Source organism: Asterias rubens, chromosome 1, assembly GCF_902459465.1.
Source record: "Asterias rubens chromosome 1, eAstRub1.3, whole genome shotgun sequence".
Lineage (NCBI taxonomy): Eukaryota > Metazoa > Echinodermata > Asteroidea > Forcipulatida > Asteriidae > Asterias > Asterias rubens.
The window spans coordinates 11,599,692-11,624,152 of NC_047062.1; the positions used below are offsets into that span (position 1 = coordinate 11,599,692).

Here is a 24,461-nt window from a genome sequence, read left to right on the forward strand (position 1 = left end):
CTTAATGGACTCTGACCAGTGGCCCAGTGGGTATTCCAGGCTACATTAAAATTGGTTGCTGGCCCAGTGCTCGGCGTAATGCAGTGTTACCAGTGAACCAGTACTAGTTATTTTGAGACCTTCATACACTGTATGGTGAACTTCAAAGTTTGTTTAGTGCACAAATGCAAAGTGTCATACAGTTTAGGTATTTCATTGAAGTGCAGGATGTCAATACGTATGTAGATGCAAAATAGAATCCTAGTTATTGAAATACTGTACATTGTTGACAGGGGCCAGTTCCTGTGTTTTGGCTATAACTAGATAGCCATTGTAACAGGAAGACGTTGATCTTGACAGTGAAATAGAACCATGGTTTGGGCGATCACACAACTGCTGATGTGAGCATGGGACTTGTCCCATTCTCAGTGAGCATGGAACTTGTCCCATTCTCAGAGTATGTAAAGAGGAAGATACTTTTGTGTAGGGCCATAGCAGATTTTACTTTTCTTGTGAAGAATGAGGCAGAATAAGCAAGCAATGGCAGCCATTTTGAAAATTTTGAAATTGCTTGATATTCTACATGTACCTATATATTTTCAAAATTGTAATCTGAGACGGCCCTATAGACCAACCAGACAAAACAAAAATGGTAGCAATTTTTTTTTAAACAACTGCCATGTCTTTGTGCATAATCTAGGCACTGAAGACACCGCAACGAATGGCGCGCGGTGCTCGGCCCGCGCCCCGATTGGTGTGTATATCCCAGTTATAAATATCTTTCTCATGACATACATAATACTCTGACTGTGTGTCAAATTTCATACATCGTCAAAGGTACATTCCCCCCCAAGTATTTCTGTTGTCAATCTGCAACATTATGTGAATCCGGTCATGCACAGTATGTGATTTATAAATTCATTGTTCAAACAAAACTTCCTGTTCAGTCAGTTGTGTTTTCAGGTTGAAGGACTGATAGTTTCAGTCCTACTTTAAAGCGGAATGCCTCTTGATCATGTTGTTTTAAAAATAATTACTATATAAAAATATAAACCACCTTAATCCATCTTTCTTTTTATTATGTTGGGTTAGATAGGTACCCCAGGTTTTTAAAATTATACAAGACCCTGTTATTTAGCACTTTTCCTGGTGGTAAGCCTGAGGTCACATTGGATTCCTTAAATGTTTCATTAAAATTTGGTTGGTTGTTTTTTATTGTTTCACAGAGCGTATGACATTATAACATCCGCGTTGACGTAAAGAAGAGACAGTCTGATTGTTGTTCTTAGATGACACAGTCTTCAGTTTAGTCCGCTACGATGCATCTTTCTTTGTTGAGTCTACAACAGCGGAGTGTGATACAGTGATCGTAAAACTACTTGTAAGTCTTACTAGAATTCATTAGGTCCACCCTCCTTCCCATCCATGGGCACCTTGCCCCTCATCACCCACCCTCTGGAAGGGTGATGCAGGCCTGTATGCTTTGTTTTTAAAGGGCAAAGGCACTAAGGCATTTTCTCCTTGGTAAAAGGCACCTTTGAGAAAGTTGTTAATTTCTACTGTCAGAGCATTTCAAGGGCACCGAGGCAATAACCAGGGGGAATCAGGATAATCGCCTTCAGGCCTGGTGATTCTATGTATAACGGACATCCCTTTGGCTGCCAGCCACATCAACCCATTATGACCACGGAGCACAGCCAAGATCGAAAGTGTTTGTTTGGGAGGAAAACCGGATGGTCTGGAAAACCCTTGTGGCACAGCAGAGAACCAACGCACAACAACTCACATAGCCCTGGCTGGGAATCAAACCGGGGTCACTTTGGTGAGAGGCGAGCGCTTTACGCACAAGCCATCCATGCCACCCAATGATAATAATAATAATAGTAATAATAATAAAAGTGCACCTATTTGTCCTGTTCACACTTTCAAGTTTACATTGTCATCCTTCAATTGATGCAGTTGAACATGGAGTTGAGTTCTCAGAAGAATGAGAGGGTACCAGTCGCTCAATTTCTTCACTGCTAAATGTTTCGGTAACCAGCCTTGAGAATCATAGAATAGACTGTTTTTTTCCTTTCATCATCAAGAATTTATGTTTATTTTTTGTCTATCAATTAAGTCAACATGACCTTGGTGTGACCCAATGTGTTGTTGACCCTTGTTGTTGATCCTGTCGGAAGTGTCGTGGTTGAGAGGTTGAGAGCACCAAATTCAAACTCTTGTGTTTCTGATCAGCAGAGTGTGGGTTGTAGTCCCAGATATGACACTTGTGTCTAATACACTTAACCATGGCTTCGTCTTTCGAATGGGATGTAAAGCCGTTGGTCCCGTGTGTTGTGAAATGCACGAAAAAGAACCTAGTGCACTTATCAAAAAGAGAAAAGGGTTCGTCTCGTTGTTCCTAGTTGTGGCTGCTGAATGCACCAGAAACTCTTATAAGGTGCTACATACACTGTAGTTGGGTCTCAGAATTCATGACTTTGATACATATCTTTCTGTAAAAATGTATTGTAATCACCTTGAGTACCTTGTTTGTAGATACTTGCGATATAAGACTTTGATATTATTATTATTATTCTGTTGTTGTTGATCCCAGAGTGACACTCTTTCAGTATGACCTCTTCGGTTGAAGTTGACAAAGTTTCCTCTGAATGCGACTTCCTGTGCCATAACAGGATATCAACACTACACTTAGTATCAAATCACACAATGCACACAAGCCAGTGTAGCAATTACTCAACAGTTGTTCCTGGTTGTGTTTATGAATGTGTCATTTAAAGGTATGGTTTCAACATGGGTAATACCCAAGAAGTTTTGTTGTTGTGAAGTGTGGGAATAGTCACCTTTAAATAGAGGTTAGTTTGTTTTTTTACCCTTGATGCAAAATTAACATCGAGTACCCTCTGCCAAAACATAGGATTCGTACTGCCTCTAGCCACTGGGCTGGCTCGGTTAGACCTGCTCTAGCAATTCAAAGGTCGAGGATTCAAATCTCACCTGAGTGATAGACGATGTGACCTATGTTTACATTCAAACCGCCCTCTGTTGACAAAACACTGTATACGTCATGTTTCGCCGGGTAAAAAAACGCGTAGTTATGGTAAGATTGCATACTTTCTAGCTGGCTGCCAAAACACTGCCAAAACACAAAGGTTTTGCCCAGCGGTATGCGCGTGAATCATGTTACGGTTTTCGAGTGACGTCAGAGGTCACATCGTCTATACAGTGCTTAACATACATGGGTGCAAGGGTAAACAACATAATTATAACAATCTTCTTGTGTACAAAAGAAGTTCCAAAAAACAAAGGTTTACTTTGCCTTTAACAATTTGCTAAAAATTTCATTGAGTTTCCTCCCTTTCTGAATCAGTCAATGGTCATGCTTTCACTTTCACTGAAAAGTACTATTTAGGACCCCCCCCAAAAAAAAAATATGTATATATATATATAGGGAATCCCAATATCCTGTGAATGTTTTGCAGTCATTGCTTTATAGGGAGAGCGTACTACTGGAGCAAGGGTTCTTGATAAAGCAGTTTCTTCTTCTCATTGTTTTTTTACAGAGGATGTAACACAAACCAGTACACGAAAGATCAACACCAACAAACTGACTATCATATTTTCCTGCAAGTTTAGTGAGAAGTAAGACTGTACACATGTAGCACTCGGCAGCACAAATAACATCACTGTGTGTTAAATGTCAGTGGCAGCCTATGGTGCAGTCAAAACATCGACGCACTGCAGGAAATTCTCGATTGTAAAGTTATAACCGACTTCCTTGTCCCCACAGACTGTTCAAGACAAACCAGGGCAACACTAGTGTAGGAACACCTCAAACCTGTTGACTTCCTTGGCGTATTGGTAGCTGCGGTGTGCATTCTGATTTAGCAGTGGGAAACCCAGTCTACTTTAGGGACACTGTTCCCTTAAGATGGCGCTCGTATGGAAGAGGTTGCAGAGAGTTGGTAAACGAGCGGCAAAGTTCAAGTTTACTGCGTCCTTCCATGAGCTGATGGTAGAAGTGACGAAGAAATGGTAAGCCTGCTGTTTTTTCCCGTTTTTGTTGGTTCAGTTTTTGGCTCTGAATGTTTGGGTACAGCTTTGGTATGAACAAGCACTAGCCGCCATCTTTGATGAAATGTGCATATGTGTGAAAGGCTCTCTTTGGCTGGGAGTTGTGGGCTAAGTGCTAACACCCATTATGTTACGTGTGCTTTTCCTTTATTTTACATCAAAGATGGTGGTCGACGACTTAATCTGCAATCCACCTATAGAAGCAAACCAAACCAAAAACCCATTTCTTGAAGCTGACTTGGTAGTGATTGTACATTTCAAAGTCTAATATTTTGCCTGAAATGCCATTTTCTTCAGCAAGTTTGTAGATCTGTCTGTTGTACTTCTCTACCCTTGCCAATCAGTAAAACAAAATGTAGCCCATTTTGCTTCTTAAAGCCTGGTTCTACTTCAAGCAAATTGCGAAACGAATTATACATTATTTTACACATTACACTTTTTTTACACAATTATTGCGCTATTTTACACAAGCATTATACAATATTGTCGTATGCTGTGTAATGGGGTCCATGGTGTACAAAAAAAAACCATGGGCTCCTCACAAAGTGTGCAACAAGTGTTTTGTCGTACCATGTTGCCACGATAGTGAATTGTTGTCATCTTCCAACATAATAACGATTAAGTTGGCACAGTTAAAAAAAAAACAGACAAACAGTGGGGACAAATTGTACACAACATTGGTGATCATTAATAGATTGCTTCTCTGCTCCTTCTTGTACATCACACAGTGACGTACATCAATTAACCACTATGTGTATTAATAGCCAGCATTATTACAACTTCATACCCAGGGCTATTTCTAATACTGTGTAATGCCTTGGAATACGACAAAGCATTCGCGTTCCCCTGAGCCATACCTCTATTTAGCTGAGCCGTGCATTTGTGTAGCGCATCACGTGATTATTAGTACAAGTACACGTATACAGAGACGCTATTTAGTATCTATTTTGAACATGGAGTTCACAAAAGTGTTCTGGTTCATAATAATATTTTTGCCTCAGATCTGACGCCACACTTGAGACTCGTGAATAACGGCAGATACCAGCCTTGTGTGCTTGGCAGGATCCTGTCAGATACCTTTGACCTCTCATCCCATTAAAGACAACGGACACTATTGGTTATTGTCAAAGACCAGTGTTCTCACTTGGGGTATCTCAATATGCATTAAATAACAAACCTGTGAAAATTTGAGCTTAATTGGTCATCAAAGTTGCGAGATAATAATAAAAGAAAACAACCTTGTCACACAAAATTGTGTGCGTTCAGATGCTTGATTTCGAGACCACAAATTCTAAATCTGAGGTCTCGAAATCAAATTTGTGGAAAATTACTTCTTTCTCGAAAACTATGTCACTTCAGAGGAAGCCGTTTCTCACAATGTTTTATACCATCAACCTCCCCCATTACTCGTTACCAAGTAAGGTTTTATGCTAATAATTATTATGAGTAATAACCAATAGTATCCACTGCCTTTAACTCAGAGATTCGTTGTCAAAATGCATGATACATAACATGTACATGATAGTGAATAAAATAACAGTACATACATAAAGTAAGAACATGCAGTAGCCGATCAAAAGTGCAATTGAGCAAACTGATAAACTACATCACCTCGAACCCAATCATAACACGGATACATGTATGGAAAGCTTACATCAAGTTTTTATGTTGTAATTTGTAACTTTTAATGTATTTGTTTTATATTGAATCCAACCGAATGTGGTTACAAATAAAATTATTCTTACCTTACCTTACCATCACTGTATGTTTATCCAGTGAAATCACTGTGTGTGCAAGTGTGTACGCGCTACGCACGCCTCTCAGCCAGTGATGGCTCTTCGTGCGTGCACATTTCACCAAAGATGGCGGCCGATGACGCGTGTTGCAATCCATAGTTCATTGCGTATAATATAATGTTTATTGTTTTCAAATATTGTTCTGTATACATTGTGTACATACATATTAACTTATATTAGCCATTGGCTACTAGTTCAATTGTAAACCATCAATAGTGATAACTGGGCCTGTCCTTGCTGAAAATGACAGTTGACCAGTCTAATAACAGCCTTGCATGATCCAAGAAGTTGATCCCAATTCCCAAGAAGTTGATCCCAATTCCCAAGAAGTTGATCCCAATTCGCAAGAAGTTGATTTATCTCCCAAAATAAATCTGAATGGGTCACAGCAATAGAGTTATATATAAGAACTAGAGGGGCGCACTGGCCTATATACGTGGCCCGGCATGCGCGCATGCGGCCATTTTGTAAGTTGACAAAACAGCATCGCGTAGCGTTCATAAAACACAAACTCCAACGTCAGCTTCATATTCAACGCGCGTGCAGAATGGCGCGCGTGTCTCCTTGCGCTCCCGCCGCGTTTGTGGTAGCAGCATCTCCAATGCGCCCTCTAGTTCTTATATAACTCTATGGTCACAGCACCTTACAAGTACAATGTACACCATTATTAATGTGCATAATTAAATGGGTCTCATGTATTTCAAAACATAGCTCTGTTTATCTTATAAAATACTGAGTGCCAGGATACACTCTGAGGGGTTTGATAAAGCACCATGAACACAGTTATTATTATCATTGTCACCATTTTGGGATTTTGATTTTCTGTGTCTCACTAGCCAGTGCATATTGTAGGTGAGACGTTCACCATATTTAGGGATACAACTTAGTTTCAAAAGGACAGACCAAGGGCAGAGCCGTGTGTGTAATGTCATTGTATGAGACACACCAACTCCTTTACTGCACATTATTTATATATACTAAAATTGCTCATAATACTATTTTTTAATTATTTTTCAAAAAAGTAAACTTAATATACAATTAATTTAATCTCCTGATGCCACAATTTTATTAGAAATAATTAACACTATAAAAGCTCATATTTTGCATGTTATATATTTCACATGTTGAGTGTTTGAATGTAACCATTTCCCAGAAGACTCATTGCATGTACATTGTAGCTTCTGTAACAAAATACAAACACCTCATTCTGACATTGAGCCATTAAAGTGTTATACTGCCCTCAATTGTTGGAAGTTGGACACTCTTTGGTCAATGTTTTGTTGTATATTTGGTTTGCGGTAACACCATGTGTGTATCTACTTGCCAGGTAGAGTTGTTCTTAGGGAACTGCCTTGCTTTATTCTACTGCCGTGGAGTAGATAATCGGAGGTTTGGGAGACTTCTCAGTTCTGAAAAGAACTGTCCTGCTTTTAACTATTACCAGGGTGGATGGTATATAAATTAGACTGGACTACTACTTTAGCTTATAGGATCGTAATTAACTGTACTGCCGCGGAGTCAGTTCTGAAATTGGTCTCAACGTTTCGACTAGCTTGCTATAGTCATCGTCAGGAAAATAAACAGTAGAATAAAGCAAGACAGTTCCCTAAGAACAACTCTACCTGTCAAGTAGATACACACATGGTGTTACCGCAAACCAAATATACATTGATACCTCACCATGCAATGCCTCAAATCCTATACAATGTTTTGTTATTATGCACTCCATCTACTTGAGGTCATTCATTGATAGCCGCATGCCAGGTTGAGGGGGACTGTGAACTCTGACTAGCGCCCTCATGTGTTGGTACATGGAGATGAATTATGGTGTTTCTGTATAACTATAGTCACCTTTTTGAGCTACGCTCGTTCCCAGCGCCTTGCTTTAACCAAAGGCGTTGGGATGGGCAAAGGTATCAAGTACACTCATTGGTCTATCCGGAAAATGCTCATTCCCATCATGCAGCACACTCACACTGCACCATAAAAAAATACAAAAAATAAGTCAATTCTGACCCTAGACGATGACAAATTAAAACTCTTTGTTGCTCTTTTAGACAACATAGATTTATATAAAAGGCAGGGGTTGGTAATTACTCCACAAGTTAATGACCATAAAAACTACTTGGTAACGAGCAATGGAGAGCTCCGTTGATAGTATAAAACATTGTGAAAAACAAGCCCCGTTTGAAGTAGCTTAGTTTTAAAGAAAGAGGTAATGTTTCACCCCACAATTTGAATCTGAGATTTTTCAAGTTGATTGCCTCGCTTTGAGAAAAATAAATAAACAAACAAATAAACAAACAAACACAAATTGCATCAGTGCCACATGCTCAATTTGAGTATTCAAGTAATGGTCCCCAGGAAGGGAAAGTCAAGGAAAAATCCCCATTCATGTTGCCAACATCTTGTGATCATTTCTAAAGCCTTACATATTAATTCCACTCAGTGCAGCTCAGCAAATCCTTTTAATGTGTTCCCCTTTTCAGTGTCACAAGTTTGTTTCACCTTCTTTTCTTAATTCCCCTTCCTCTACCCCTAGTATCCCCCCTTTTGTGTTTACCTGCGTACAACAGAAAAGGCCCCTTTCTCGTTAAAAGGAGAGTGAACCACAGATGAAATGTAGCATGTTTAGAAAACAAGACCAGTAATCTAAACTAACAAATGGCGTATTTGTTCTGAGTAAACTGCGTTCACCACCCCCAGATGAATTGTAGCATACGAGCACAATGGCGTCATCCTGGGAACTAAACTCAAACAGAACCAGGAAAACTTTAGAAGAAGAAGAGGGAATAAAGTCTTTTTATCTCGCATTCAGAGTGAATTGTTGTGACTCTGGATGCTATTTAATGGGGCTATTGTGAAGCTTGTGAATGCCCTAGAGTTCCGTAGTGGGGCAGGGTTGTTTGGGCAGTTGCTATTTTGGAATCGACGATGGGACGTCATTATTGTGGTGGTGAGAGAGGGGAGAGGGCTTCATGAATAATTCTTGTCATGCAAAAAGACTTCTTGCAGATTAAAGTTTTAAATGTTATTTAAAAGTGCAGACATGATATTTTTGCCACTTTGGTTTGTGGATTTTGTTTCCCTCGGAAAAAAACCCAGTAAAACTGTTTAATGTGGCATTCATGATATTTTTCCTATGAAATTTAAGTCTGTGAGTAATATGCCTGTGAACATTTTTGCACAGGACTCGGGAGAGTACTGAGTACACAGTGCTAACACACATCGGTGTGTGGTTAAAAAGAATTGTTTAAAACATTTAATACTTAAATCTGATTTCCATTTGGCCATTGGAAAAATAATAAAAATAGCCTAAAAATGTCTATTTTAGCCAACACCATGTGTACATGTAGTTCAGCCCTTGTACTCGATAAAGTGTTCCTACCATTTTCCATGAACAAAATATCATGCCCGATATATTAAAGCCTACACCATGCGTACATGTGGGTCAGCCCCTGTACAGTTGTGTGTACTTGCAGCTTAAGCAGCAAATATCGCTTACCAAAAGTACGCAGTGTATCAGTGACAGATGTTACATGTGGATTGTTATTTAGGCTTGTAACCTTAGTCTGTTAAGCATATTTTTTACTCTGTTTAGCTCCTCTTGTGCTTAAGCAGCTCCATGAAATTGAGCCCTGGGCTTAATTTTAAACTACTCTTAAAAGCACCCTAATTAGCTAAGCATAATAAAATGATGCTCACCAAATAAAGGTTACCAGCCCAAAACACAATTCCACATGTACCATCTGTCACTGGTGTCCTGCTTATTTTTGCGAAGCAGAAAATTGTTAAGCCTTATTTGCTGCTTAAATATAACTATTTTAAGAATCATTCCTGACTGGAAATTTCAGTCATGGAGAGGGTTGGGTGACATAGATTGTTAAAACTAGTGTAAGATATGTTTTATTTTATTTGGTGCTTTGATCAAGTGAAACAACTTTTTGTATCAAGATTGAAGGAGAAATCAGTAAAAGTTGCCGTGAATAAAATGTTACAGACTGTTTGTGTTCTTGGTTTTAATTCCATGGAGACATACAATGAACAATAAACTCCAGAAATGGAGTTGTTGATTTGAATTTTGACTTTGTTGACAAAGGTTCACAGCAGGGTTGGCCAGTACGCTGTATGGAGGGCCGCACCACGGAGTACTTTGTCATACATGAAAGCCAATTAATTCCAATTCATTTTAACACAAACGACACAATATCAAGGCAACACCCTGGCATTGTCCCTCATCAAAGAGGAGAACCAAAGTTCCGCAGATGTAGTCCGAACAATCGCCACTCTGATCCCGTCAAAGGATTTGCTTCAAAAGCCAGGTCAAGAATTGCAGTAGGCAGCCACAGTTTCAAAAAACCTACCCCGGTGTATCCAAGTGTAGTGTTACCACACAGTTGGGACAAGGCTGACCATAACAAAAGACAACGATCCTTAGCTTTGTGGGTAAGCAACCTATGTCAGACGGTAGCTCCCGTCCAAAATGGCCTCCCAACTTTCACCCAACCACAATCTAACTCACGTTGGGACGGCCGCTGCCCCTGTGTGCCTTTTCAAAACAGAGGGGTGAGAGCTTTTGACCCCGGGGCTGTTTTTACACCAGTGTTTTCTATTTTGAGTTCTTGTCAAGCACATGTTAGCTTGGGCTTTCAGGCAACGCATAACACATAGAACATGGTTATAAAGCTGGCATCACGTTCGGCCAAATTTTTTTCTTCTTTTTCTGCTACCCCCGTCTCGTATCCCGACTAACAAGAAGGGAGCTGAATCGAGTGTGACTGGAGGCACCGTAGGTTTGCCCTAACCATTGTCGACCCTCCTCGTAATAATTTCAATAGAGTGAGGTTAAAGAAACAGTTGAAATAATAACATGACAAGTCTGGTTACTCCCAAAATGCAGAATATTACACTGTTGTGATAACACCACTGACGGTGATGCTAATGTACCCTGACACTTAGTCAGAGAAACTTCTCTACAAGACCTGTAATAAACCCTCAAGTATATATCAAGTCTCCTCCATGAAAACAAAACACAATTTTTTTTTTTTTTTTTTTTTTTCCACGTCCAGTGTAAGATTTTGGTGTTTTGTCACAGACAGGAAAAAGTGAAATGTCAAATCCCTATAAAAAATAAAACAGAAAGAAAAAAACTGGGAGATTTGAGGAAATTAGCTGCCAACCCCAGTTAGTTCCAGAACAGTTAATGATGCTTAGCAGCTGAACAAGTATGTTCCGGTTTTTATATTTTCATTTGTTTACTAATATGGCCCTATTATGGGGTTCCGTTCCATTGAAGTCATTTTGCAAAGAATTTGTGTTGAAAATGTTTGATGTGACAGGAACCATGTTTAGTTGCATTACTTTCATGGAAAGCAATTGGGTTATGATACCTTACAAACATTATAACAATAATTCTAGGGGGGAGGGTGGTCTTTGCTTACAATTTTTGTGTCATGGCTGAGCGGTCAAGTGCACTGGACTCAAGCTCTTGTGTTTCTGATCAGGAGAGTGTGGGTTCGAGTCCAGGTCTTGACACTTGTGTTTTTAGGCAAGACAGTTACCCATTATTGCTTCATCCTTTGGATGAGACGTAAAGTAATTGGTCCTGTGTTTTGTGTAATGCACGTAAATATCCCAGTTACACTTATCGCAAAAAAGGTGTTTGCCCCTGCAGTGGATGCTGAATGCATGGTAGCCTTAGATTTCAACTACTCAGGATCTTTGATGTTCCCCAAAACACCGCCTTCTGTAACCTCACATTTGTCCCTGTTTCATCTATGTGTGTGCCCATTGCTTTAGGAATGGTTTCAAGCTCCCCAACCACCACAGGTACTACTTTCACTTTCACCTGCCAAATCTTACGAAGTTCCCTAGCCATGTCTTGGTACTTTTGGGTCTTTTCCAATTTCCTTCAAGCTACCCTTAAATCACACTGACACATCTATGTCAATGAGATGACACATTTTCTTCATCTTATGATTATTAATATCAATATTTGTATAGTATTAAATAGAATGTTCCGTTACATGATTTATCATAACATTTCAGTAGTATCTCAAGACATGTTTTAAATTCAAAAATCTGGATGACATACCTAAGGAAGAATAAAATGTCCTCATCTAGGTGCATGTAACATAATTGATAAACTGTTTTTCTAAATGGTGATTATTCAAAACCGAGCCAGTTTGCAGGGATTAATCCGGAATGGTTAACTATTGATCCAATTAAGCCTCCTGCAGGAACCTTTAGATGTTGTGTTTTTCCCCTTCAAACCAGCGATACAATTTAATCCAATTGTACCCCGTTAATTCAGCTTCTAATAACGCCACCATTGATGCATGACATTGGTAAATCAATTCCTAATTCCCTGCCTTCAGAGGGGACACAACACTGTTTCTCCCCCCCCCCCCCCTCCTTCAATATCCCTCAACCTTGCCTTCTCATGGGCCCTTTCAACTCCAAAGGCATTCCATCCCTTTTTCTTGTATTCTTTGTGGAACCTTGATTAAAAACATGACCATCCTAACTACCCCTTAATTCCTTTAAATAGCAGCCAAGCCAGCCAAACAGCCCTTTTATCTTTGGTGAAGTAAAGGTAGCCCTTTCATGGGTTTATCCCATCTTAATGAGAAGATCAGGCAGTACCACTCTCTCACTATCTGCTCTCACATCGCTTTGACATGGCAACACCCTTTTCATGCCAAAATTGCTTGGTGTACAAATTAGAGTCTTGTTGTACAAGGCCTGGCAATTACCAGCCGGGAAAATGAAGGACCTGAGTGTGATTGCAAACTCTAGGATTAAGAGCTAAGTTGCTTTTTATGGTGTGTTTGTAAACTTCAATGAATTTTTAAGCTAATGAGAGGCAATTTGAGCCATGTGTTGTGTCCTGGTCGAGCAGTTAAGAGCACAGGACTCAAGCTCTGGTGTTTCTGATCAAGGCCCAATTTCATGGCTCTGCTTACGGTAAGCACAGAATCAGCGCTAATGGAAGCAGGGAATTCTGTGCTTTTGGCAAGCATATTTCACGAGTTAGCAGCGATTTTTGACTTCTGCGCATGATTACTCCACTTCACTAGGCATTCTATGCTTACAAGGCTAGCGCAGAAATTTGGCGCTTGCACGTAAGCGGGGAATCAATAGTGATGGTAAGCGCAGAATTACCAAATAAGTTTTTATGCTAACAATTATGTACATAATTCTTTATAGTGTCCAGTGCCTTTAATGTAAGAGTCACAAAATCTGACCCGATCCTGTCCTTTTGCATGTGTATGGGGCTTATTAAAACATACAGTCGCTCTTCACAATAATCTGTTTCAGCTGACAGAGAGTACAAATATTTTTTAAGAAGTCGGTGGAGGGAGCTAGTTTAAACAATCCCTGATCATCCAAAACAGATCAGGGCTCGAGATATACACCATCCCGAGGCCAGTGATTTTAGCATTGGCCATTAACTTGTGACGAGACAAGGCAAGCGGTCTTGTAGTTGTTATTTTATATTTATCCCCTTCTTATTTTAAAACCCTGTGAATGTCATATTTTACTTCACCCAGAATAATTTCTTTTTTTTAGGGGGGGGCAGATTTTGGGTCCAAGAATCAAGAGGAAGGAGCAGGATTGCCTTTCAAAATAATCTTCCGAACTTTAAACGAGAGGAGAAAGAAAAATGCAAATTGCAAAAGCCCTTGCTGGCCCACTGCCAGAAGATAACCCACTTTAATTCCACTTTTGTTCATTGTGAACCTTGGCTGGGCCAAATCCCGCCAAATCTTCCAAACCCCATATTCTGTGGAGAGAGTCCAGTAAAGAGAAGAGGAACATGAAATCCTGATAGGATTATTCTAACTGTCTTGTGGCTTTCTATCCAACCGAAAGATTTTGTGGTTTTAAAACAGTTGAATGAAGTCCAGCAGTCAGTTACTCAGTCAGTATGGAGAAAAAGGGACTTTCTCTATGTATTTGGAATGTCCTGCTGTTGTTTTACTACCCCAAAATAAACAAGAAAATTAACAAAACAAATTTTACAATTAATATTTTAATAGTTATTTACTATTATTAAAAAAGAAGGAAAGAATATTTTTAAAAAGTTGTGAAAGATTCTATTATCATTATCTAAGTGAAAGCTAGGTTTGAGAAAGTGTCAGTACTACACGCGATTGGGACCTGTGCATGTTATTTAAGTAGACTCCGGGGCCAGCCATTAAGTACGCATACGGTATGACACGGGGCCTGTACTTTACAACCCTGGTTCCGTATAATAAACCAACTTGCGGTCGGTTAGAAGGAGACTCATAAGACCTAGCAAATATTTGATGGTTCTTTGAAAACATCGGCCCTGCTCGATACATGTATCATATTGCACCAATTCAGTAGGAGATCGGCTGCTATTGTAAAAGTTCTGGGACAGGGTCATGCAGCCGGCCCTTTTACCAAGTTGGGGGTAACTCGAACAAATCTAGTCTAGGGCACCGTTCATCAAAGTTGAATAACTTGGGCTGTTTATGATTGGTTCAGAAATTCTCAGTCGTCATTATACTTTACTCAGGTGGTGTCAACAAAATAAAAATGTGAACGCTATGAAAAAAAAGGAGAATTCTTGCCCACAGAAAAGGCATAGTATCATGAAAAAATACCTCAAAGCTTGCAGTATTGATGCTATTCAGTCGCTTATGTTTTTAACGCCAACAGGGGACGAGATTTCTATTCATGGGGTGTCAAAATTAACACAAGTGAGGAAGAAAGGTGTAGCGATGCTTGTTACACTCTTGTTCCCTGGGTTTGCTTTCCCCCCACTCTACCTGTATTTACATATGGATGGCCGACTGTGAACACCTGTGTTTACTCTTGCCTGGCTGACACAAGGTTGAGCATGGAGAGCAGTTTCTTTTCCCTGAAAAGTTTTTCACAACCCTTTTCTCTCCCCCCCCCCCCTCCCTTTCCCTTCGCTGAGAGGGAAACCCACAAATGGAACTGGTACAATGGCGGCTCTCTCTGAACTATTGTCAGGGGTAGCCTTTACCTTGTTGGTTACGCCAGAGGCATCATTTGCATGCTCTACCAACTCCCAATAGCCAACTACTGCTGTCTCTGCAGAACTAACGAAGATCAAGAAAAAAACACTTGAAAAGTCGCGGAGTTGGAACAGTGTTAAGACTCTGTATCGCAGAATAGTCAGAGGAGGTATAACATTGGGCACTTGAGAATAAGAATGAAAAGGAGATGCATGAGTGGTGGCCAATCTCTGGATGGGTCTTTGAAATGGGGGTTCAGGATCGTTAACATAGGCTCAAGATCTCCTTGTAATGTCAGGACTTGAAGTCCTTTGAAAGGTAGAGAGTGGATCAAGAGTAGGTGGGTAATGTGATGGATGGATCTCTATGCTACCTCAGGGCTATATAGAACCAAGAAAGACCTGAGGGACACAATGATCAAAGTATCGAAGCCATTGCCAACTCTCTTTACATTGTGTCTCACCTACCCTCCCCTCCCCCCCCCCCCCAACCCTTGGTGATTGGGTTTATGAGGCATTGACGGCTGGTGAAAAGAACCAGACAAGTAGGAAAATTTGTATGCTCCATGTGTAATTGGAGTCAAGGCATGTCACACTGGAAGAATAGAGACCCAGGCGATGTAGGGGTGACAAAATGGCAATTTTTGTATTTTGGTTGTTAGGTGGGTGTTTGTCACGGCCAGATTTGATGTTTGAAAAGAAAGAAGGGAAAATTGCCTCTGAATTTGCCTGACAGTATTTTTTCAAGCATTGTTATTCTTCTGAATTGGGTGTTATTCAATTTTGCATTTGCCTTCTAAGTAATTGATATCCTTCTGTGATGGGGAATGGGGATACACAGCCTATATTGTAGAAAGACCCCCTTCTGTAAAAGTTAGGTATCCAGAACATGGAATGATCTTCCAATTGCCAATAAAAGCTTGCCAACTATTACAAGTTTCAAAGAACATGTCAAGGAGCACTATTCAAGCTCAAATGAGTAGTTTACATTCAACTCATTTTGTTCAACATATCCTGCTTCCTTTTGACTGCTATTTCATGTGTCTTTTATACTATGAACTATTTAAGCAGGAGACCAAGAAAATTGCATAAATTGTAATTGTGTTTTTCACTCGTACAATTTTTTTTTACTGACGGCCTCCTGTAGAGCACTGCTGGGCGTTGATTGGAGTTTACCCGAAATAAAGATTATGTAACTAACTAACTAAATAAATAAATCAATCAAATAAATCCTGAATATATTTTAAAAACTACGCAGATAATTAAGTCCTGATAAATAAGTTTTATTCCAGTGTAATTTTTATAAACTAAATACATTCATTCATTCATTTATTTATTGGTTACATTGCTCTAAAACAACTTGAAATTCTTCAGCCCCCCCCCCAGTGTGCAAAAATATTAAGACTCTAAAAATACATACAAGTTCAATACGCAAAGGCAATGGACACTATTGATAATTTCTTGAAAATAATTGTTAGCATAAAAACTTACTTGGTAATGAGCCATGGAGAGCTGTTGATAGTATAAAAAAGCATTGTGAGAATAGGCTCCCTCTCTGTCTGAAGATCTCACTCAAATATTTAAAGACTTCAGGGGTGGATTTTACAAAGAGTTAAAGGAACACGTTTCCTTGGAACGGTCGAGTTGGTCTATGAGTAGCTACACCAAGTGAGATTATGTCTTTATATTTAGCTTCTTCTGCTAGTGTCGAAACCTGACACCACTACCAACTTTTTTCTATTCCACAGGTCACTTTGGTCAGTAATCCGTTTTTTTCATCAGCTCATTCCTGTTGTTTTTCCCCGCCTTTAAATCTACAAAAAAAGATACACATCATTGTTCAATAATAATCACTGTTTTAAATATATTTTTGGTTTGGTTTATTTACAGGCAACCCGATAAACTATGTATACACTGGACAAGACGTGGAAGGAAAAAGTCAACTGAGGTAAAAAATAAAAACAGTTTTCCTATTTCCTATCTAGAGTGGCTTTATTTTTCAGGGTAAATTCTTGCCTGAAAAAGTATATCATCTAAAAGAATGTTAATTTTGGTTTTACCACTGTATACTCCGTACTTTCCCGAGCTCTGTGAAAAATATGGGCTTCGAATTGCCTCTCACTACCGGGCAATCTTGGTGGTCCAGTTGGTAAGACTGGAATTGCAAAGGTCGTGGGTTCCAATACCATCCGAGTAATATGCCTTTGATTTTTTCACTGAGCTCAGGAGAGTATACAGTGCTAACACATATCAGTGTATATGGTGACCAAAATTAATTATAAAAAGCTTGATACAGAAGTAGACTCTGAGTAAAGGATACCAGTTTCAAAAAGCCATTTAGAAAGAAATTAATCAGTTAACAGATTAATTTGTGAACCAGCGCACCAGTCAAAATGTTAACACTATTGGGTATGTTTGCCAAACAAGTTCTTGTGGAACAAAGTAAGTGTTGCCAAAGTTTGGTATGATAGATGTTAAATTTTGCATCTGCGATAAAGAATATTAATTTTGGTTTTTACCCATACACGGATGTGTGTAAGCACTGTACACCTAGCACTTCTCCGAGTCCCGTAAAAAATATCATAGCCACACTACCTTGGCTGGAGGCTACTTGTTAAGTTTGGTATGTTTTAGCAAGCGATGGTGAACATATTTCTTAAGGTGTTCTTGGGTTCACATAGACGATAAATAGACGATATCGTGTTGGCGTCACAAAAAACTAAATAAATGTAATTTTTCTTTTTGGTGGTGGTATCACAAAATAATTATGGTGAAGTTTCTTTTTTTGTACAGGAATGATAAGTAGGAGCAATGAAAATTACCAAACAAGGCTTGATTGTGTGCAGCCATTTTGACCTTGGTCATGTGAGTTCTGCACTCACATGGTTGGTTCGACTAAGCACGACATTCACGTAAAAAAAAATGCAAGCAGAATGCAGCCCACATTTTACTTGAATGGTAACCTACTTCAGCTGAAGCAAAACTCTATACAAGCCACTTGTATGAGCACCAGTCCTTTAACAGCTTTACTGCCACCAAGAGTCTGTATCTATCCATGCTTGCATTAGTAGCATTGTTTTTAAGTGGTGTTTAAAAGGCACTGGACACTACTGGACCATTTATGGGAGTCAAAATTTTGACTCCCATAAATGGCCGACCCTGTTAGTGACTGAGGTAAAAGGAAAACCACACAATTTCGAGTGATACTTAAACACATCTTTCTACCCGTATACATTTTATAACAAACGGTTACAAACGCTTTGCAAAGACCAACCCGACTGATCCAAGGCAACGTGTTCCTTTAAAGGCAGTAGACACTGTTGGTAATTACTCAAAATAATTATTACCATAAAACCTTTATTTTACGAGTAATGGGGAGAGGTTGATGGTATAAAACATTGTGAGAAACGGCTCCCTCTGAAGTGACATACATGTAGTTTTCGAGAAAGAAGTAATTTTCCACGAATTTGATTTTGAGACCTCACATTTAGAGTCTTGAAATCAACTATCTAAACGCACACAACTTCGTGTGACAAGGGTGGTTTTTCTATCAGTATTATCTCGCAACTTAGACAACCAATTGAGCTCAAATTTTCACAGGTTTGTTGTTTAATGCATATGTTGAGATACACCAAGTGAGAAGACTGGTCTTTGACAATTACCAATAGTGTCCAGTGTCTTTAACCTAGAATTGATCGTTTGTTCTCTCGCGTTCTCTATTGTTTCAGTTACATCAATGGGTGCCAGGTATAAAAGATCCCTACAGAGGTACTATAGTCTGGACTGTACCAGAAAATGTAGAAATGACATGTACTCTATTTAGGGTGAGTAGTAACAAATACATTACTCCTATTCATATGAAATATGGTGTAACATGAAAATAATGTGGTTATGGAAACAATCTTTAATGGAGACCACCTTTTGAAATGAATTTTTCACATGTTAGTTTTATTGTACATTGATATGTAGGATTAAACCAATCGAGCAGTTCCAAACATCAAAGGTGTATTTTCCCTTTAACAAGCATTGTCTTATTCCTAAAGGCATTATTTAACAGCTGGGTGTAGCATTTTTCATTTATTCAGCGAAGTAGATGATATTTTGGAAGTGAGATTGCCCCCCCCCCCCCAACAGAAAAAAATAGTATGTTTTCCGGAATGAATATACTGGAAAGTCATTACATCCCACTCACCAATAACCTTTTTGTTTTCAGGGAATACGACTTGAGATTGTAGGAGCATGATAAGAAGATAGAGCTGGGGTTTATGTTTTAGATATTAGGCGCTATATAAGTTCTGTTTTTTATTTCTATTATACCCTTTACTACAATTGAACTTGATATTTAATATTTGTTGTGTCTTTTTGTCACAGGAAAACAGACCTGATTCTACATTTGAAGACAAAGAATGGACATTTATAATTGAGGATGTAAGTATCTTAACTTGTTAATTTTTGTTTATCTCAAATCTGCTGAAGAGAAGACAATTCCTGTTAAAGGTAGTGATGTAGATTGGATTTGTCAGTATAAAGCCTGGTTCATACTTCCTGCTTCTCGGAAACTACTCCACTTCAGAGGGAGCCCTATTCAAAAAATATTGTATACTATCAACCTCTCCCCATTACTTGTTACCAAGTAAGGTTTTTGAGTAATTACCAAAAGTGTCCACTGCCTTTAAAGGGTTTGGGTACTTTTTGTAGCACAAAACACTAAGCCCACAGATTTACATTAAACTTATACGGTTCAAAGATAAGGATGACTTATTATTTGCTGAGGTGCTGTAGTTTTTGAGAAGAACAATGTCACAAAGTATTGTTTGCCTCGTTGAAACGGAAATTACTTATAACATGTAAAAAAAAATTATTAACCAGTTTTGGTATTTAATACCTCACACATATCACTCAAACCCAATGCCTACTAAATGTTTCTGCTCTCTTCCCAATACATAGGAGGCCAAGAAAGGAAAGCATAGAGCCCTCTGCCAGTACACTATCAACATGAAGGACTTTGCTAGTCTAGTACCAGTCCAAGAACAGAGGAAATTCACTCTTCGGCCAATTAGCAAGAAATGTTTGTCGGCCACAATGACCCTAACTGTATCATGTATGTTGCTACGGGAGGGATCAGCATTGTAAGTAGAACCCATCTTTATCATCAGATTTTTTTTTCAAATAATAGTGGCTCCCAATATTGCGCTCATATCTGTCACTCAGTGACGCTCAAGGCGCTTTAACTTTCATGAAACAATTTTTTATTTATTTTTTCTAAAACCAAATATGTTTTAAGAGAGAAATATCTCGACTGATTTGTGTTTGAAATTAAACAGGCCCAACAAGAAAATCACAAAGAAAAGAAACGTGACTGATTATTTAGCAAATTTTTCTTAGTTTGCAACTCTTTGAATTATCAGAGAGAGAGAGAAAGAGCCTGAAAGGAAGATTAGCCGGCTGTTCCTATTAATCTAAGTTTAATTGTGGTCTTAATCCTCCAATCAAGTGGTCCGGCATCTGACATCCATTGTCCGTCCCCCTTGAGCATCCTTCAATTCGCACCTATCCCCCCCGAAAGAAAAGAACCACATTGTGTCGTTGAAACCGCCAAATGTGCATCTGCGACATGGGAGTTGAATCGTAGCCGATGCCCAGACAACCCTCAGAGTTTATTGTTCTTGGTCAAACCATAGTTCTGAAGACAACCTTGCCGGTGCTTATCAGCTTTAAGATGGTGTAAAGGGGGAGGGTTTCTATCACGGTCCAAACATGGGTGTTTCTTCTTTTAACTGGGGGAGCTATCTCTCGGTAGCTACATGGAGATAATGTCCTCCCCACAATAGGATATTCAGAGGGGTGGGGGAGACTGCTAATTGTAATTATCTAGAAGTGATACATTCATTTCAAGAAGGCAAGAGAGCTTATTGCAACCCCCCCCCCCTCCACCTCGGTCCCTCCTTGGTCAAAGCATTTGTGTACCAATGGCAGTTTGAACATAAGTCTGAATTCATTGTGATTTGGGACCAATTTCATAAGAGCTGCTTAAGCACAAAGAGCAGCTAAGCACGACTGAATCATGAGTAAGGTTACCAGCCAAAATACCATATTACACCTGCAGTCCTGCTTATTTTCGGGCTTAGTAGAAAAGGTTTGAGCAATATTTTTTCGCTAAAAGGAGCTCTGTGAAATTGGGCCCAGGGGAGGGGCACTCAAACAAATTGCATTAGGCCTTTTTAACACCCCAGGCCCATCAAATTTCAATTGTACAGTTTGCTTGGTTCTGTACCTTCCGACTAGGTAGTAGTTGAAAAGCAGGACAGTTCTTTTCAAAACTGAGAAGTCTTCCGAACAATCCGATAAATCTACTCCGCGGTAGTAGAATATATAGCAAGACAGTTCTCTGAAGAACAAACTCTACCTGGCAAGTAGATACATGCACACTTGGTTTTACCGCAAACCAAATATGTATTGCTTGATTCTGTTGGACCATAGTTGGGCTGAGGACTACAGTTATCAAATGGTTTTGGGTTTTGTTAGTGGAAAGATCCTATATAAATAACTGTGGAAAAGTAAATGAAAATATTTGGAGAAAAAAAAAAAAAAAGTTTAGAAAAAGAAATATATATACTCATACTCGAAAGGAACCCCCTGATTAGCTTCCATTTTTTTGTTTGTTTTGTTTTTATCTTTTCAAAGAAAACATACAATATTGTCACATTACATGTATGTTGTATTAATTCCCATTTTAACCTTTTTCTGGTAAGCATATTTATATTGTGCTTAGCTATTCTTTGTGCCCAAGCAGCCCTATGAAATTGGGCTATTTGATTACATTTGATTCACATACACAGACGCTTAGCAATCCAACCAAAAGAAGTTCATGTGTTAGGTTTCATAAGAAGGCAAAGCTTGTACAAGGTATGGCCTCTACAAAAAGAATATATACAAATATAACGTTACAAGCACGATTTTTAAGTCTAAATAAGCAACAATTATAATACGCTGTTCTTATTAAGTAATGTAATTAAGAAAAAATAAATAGCCATCTTTAAATCAGTTTTTTTTAGTAATTGGGTCACAAAGCATTTCAAGTAATAGTTATATAAAGGTCTTAGTTATCATTAACCACATAATGACACTGGACACTTGGTTATTGCTCAACGAAATTGTAGCATAAAAACTTACTTGGTAACAAGCAATGGGGAGCTGTTGATAGTTTAAAACATTGTGAGAAACGACTCCCTCTGAAGTCACGTAGTTTTCGAGAAAGAAGTAATTTTCCACTAAGATGTTGGAATTTGATTTTGAGACCTCTGAATTATATTTTGAGGTCTCGGAATCAAGCATCTGAAAGCACACAACTTCTTGTGACGTGGGTGTTTTTTCTTCCATTATTATGACGACCAATTGAGTTCATATTTTTACAGGTTTGTAATTTTGTGCATATGTTGAGATAGACCAAGTGAGAATACTGGTCTTTGACAATTACCACAGGTGTCCAGTGTCTTTAAGAAGAAGTTTTGTTTGTAATACTTCCCTAAGAAACTATCTTCTCTCTTGATTTTGTTTGTTTGCAGGGACGATGATATGCAGAGTTTAGCCTCCATCCTCTCCTACCAGCAGCCAGACATCGCTGACTTGGACGACTTTGACGATGAAGATGAAGAGTTTGATCGAGAGTTGACGTCGGCCAAGATCTCGGAGCTGGCCAGTCAGTATAAACTCATGGAGAACGATGAGGAAGATCCGTTCTGTCTCCCCGAGGAGGCCTTCGACGATGGTGAGCTTTGAAATTTATTTTTCTATTCTGTCCGTTTGACTTTTGAAAGATACAATACAGTTTTCTTTTTACCCTAAAGGCCCGGTCACACAGGCCCTTATAATGAGATCGAGAACGTTATCAATACACGCCCTTGATTGGTTGAATAAGTTTGGCTGTATTCTGTGCGGAGCAATTCAACCAATCGAATGCCTTCTCTTTTCGTCGTTATCTTTATCGCTCTCGTTATCGCTGCAGTGGGACCGGGCCCTTACATTGATGTGTAAGCACTGTATACTTTCATTGAGTTCTGTGAAAACAATTCACAGGCAAATAACTCGGGTTGGATCCGAACCCACAACCTTTGTTTGTGTGTGTGTAAATGTTTTTATAACGCGGGAAGGTTTGAAGAAAGCTCTATATAATAATTTGTTTGTGGGTATTGGATATTGCTATCACCGGGGTAGACAGGGATAACCAATAGCACCAATAATGTAATTTTTTATCAAAACTCCCGGATGACAGACGAACTTTCACTTTATTAGCACGCCAGACTGCGATATAGTACAGTCAATACTCAGGAGTACATACATACATATACATAAATGTTTTATATACCGCCATTTCATCAAGACCACAGCGGTTTGTGATGAAACAGAGAAACAAATTAATGATGAGACAAAATGCGAGTTAAAATCAAACAGCCAAACAATCATTGTGGGAACAGGTGTGATTTCAGATGCTTCTTGAAAATATGAAGTGATTCAGCAGAGCGCAGAGATGGGGGGGGGGGATTATTCCAAAGTTTGGGGGCGGCAAAAGAGAAGGATTTTACAGCAGCTGAAGCAAGAGATCTTGGAGTTAACATGAACAATTGCATACATGTGTACATAGGTTAGTTCTAACACTATGTTTGAGATCCTGTTACTGAACTTAATACTAAATAATAATAATAAGACTTGTAATGCGCACATATCCTCCCTGCTGGGTGTTTAAGGCGCAGTAAAACCAAAAACAAAGAAAAACAGACACAACAAAGTTAGTCCTTGAAAATCTGTGACATAAGATAAGTTTTGAGAAGAGATTTGAATTTTGTGGTACAAAAACAAGATGTAAGATTAAGTGGTAGAGAGTTCCAGATGAACTTCTCAATTGTGTAGACTGAATGTTGCTGATATTGGATAATAGATCATGTCGTGGCTGATTGGTCTATTTTACTGGACCAATGGTCTGGTGTTTTCAGTAGCAGAGTGTGGGTTCGAATCTCGGTCATGACACTTGTGCCCTTGACAAGGCACTAACAATATTGCTTTGTAGTGCGTTCTGCTGTAATAGCCAGACTCCCTATGGACTGTGAAGGGGGGTAAGCCTGTTTCAGCCCCAGGAGATAGCACCGTGCCCCCAGTTGCCAGTGGCAGTTGATTTGGGTCGATAGCCCAAATTGGTTGAGTGTAGCCCTCACCTTTAAGTGGCCGCCCAGCCTTGTGGTGTTAGACGTTCTCTCATAAGAAAAACCCACCCCAAAACCAACAACTTGAGAAGGTTTAATAAAGAGGGTTCTGAATTTGTTCCCCTGGGGGGAAGGGGGAGCGCATGGGTAGGGATTTTGCTAGATTAAGGATTAGACAAGGATATGCAATGTTGATATTGAGCACTTTACAAAGGTGCATCTAGATTTGTAGGACTCCATGTACCTTAAGCAGTGTAAACCGCTAATCTTAAGCTGGGATTATCCAAATCACATTCCTTCAGTCTGACATCATACCTCAAAATATCCACTATTGATCTTTTTTTTCCTTCGTCTTTTTTCTGTCTTTTTTTCTTCTGAATGGTATAATCTCATTGGACAGCAGTT

General features: G+C 39.2%; 1 protein-coding gene across 4 annotated transcripts in view; it reads left to right on the forward strand.

Moving 5' to 3' along the window:
- LOC117307384 (EH domain-binding protein 1-like) overlaps window positions 1-24,461 on the forward strand; it is an 85,343-nt gene that overhangs the window by 20,058 nt on the left and 40,824 nt on the right. For 3 of the 4 annotated variants that reach the window (XM_033792125.1, XM_033792148.1, XM_033792133.1), the window contains 7 exons: window positions 1,206-1,360; window positions 3,770-4,014; window positions 16,750-16,807; window positions 18,588-18,683; window positions 19,231-19,287; window positions 19,807-19,988; window positions 22,425-22,627. In XM_033792125.1, the coding sequence (XP_033648016.1) occupies window positions 3,911-4,014; window positions 16,750-16,807; window positions 18,588-18,683; window positions 19,231-19,287; window positions 19,807-19,988; window positions 22,425-22,627 (700 nt within the window). In that variant the 5' untranslated portion in view covers window positions 1,206-1,360; window positions 3,770-3,910. The remainder of the gene's footprint in view (window positions 1-1,205; window positions 1,361-3,769; window positions 4,015-16,749; window positions 16,808-18,587; window positions 18,684-19,230; window positions 19,288-19,806; window positions 19,989-22,424; window positions 22,628-24,461) is intronic. The other variant, XM_033792139.1, reaches the window with a different exon arrangement.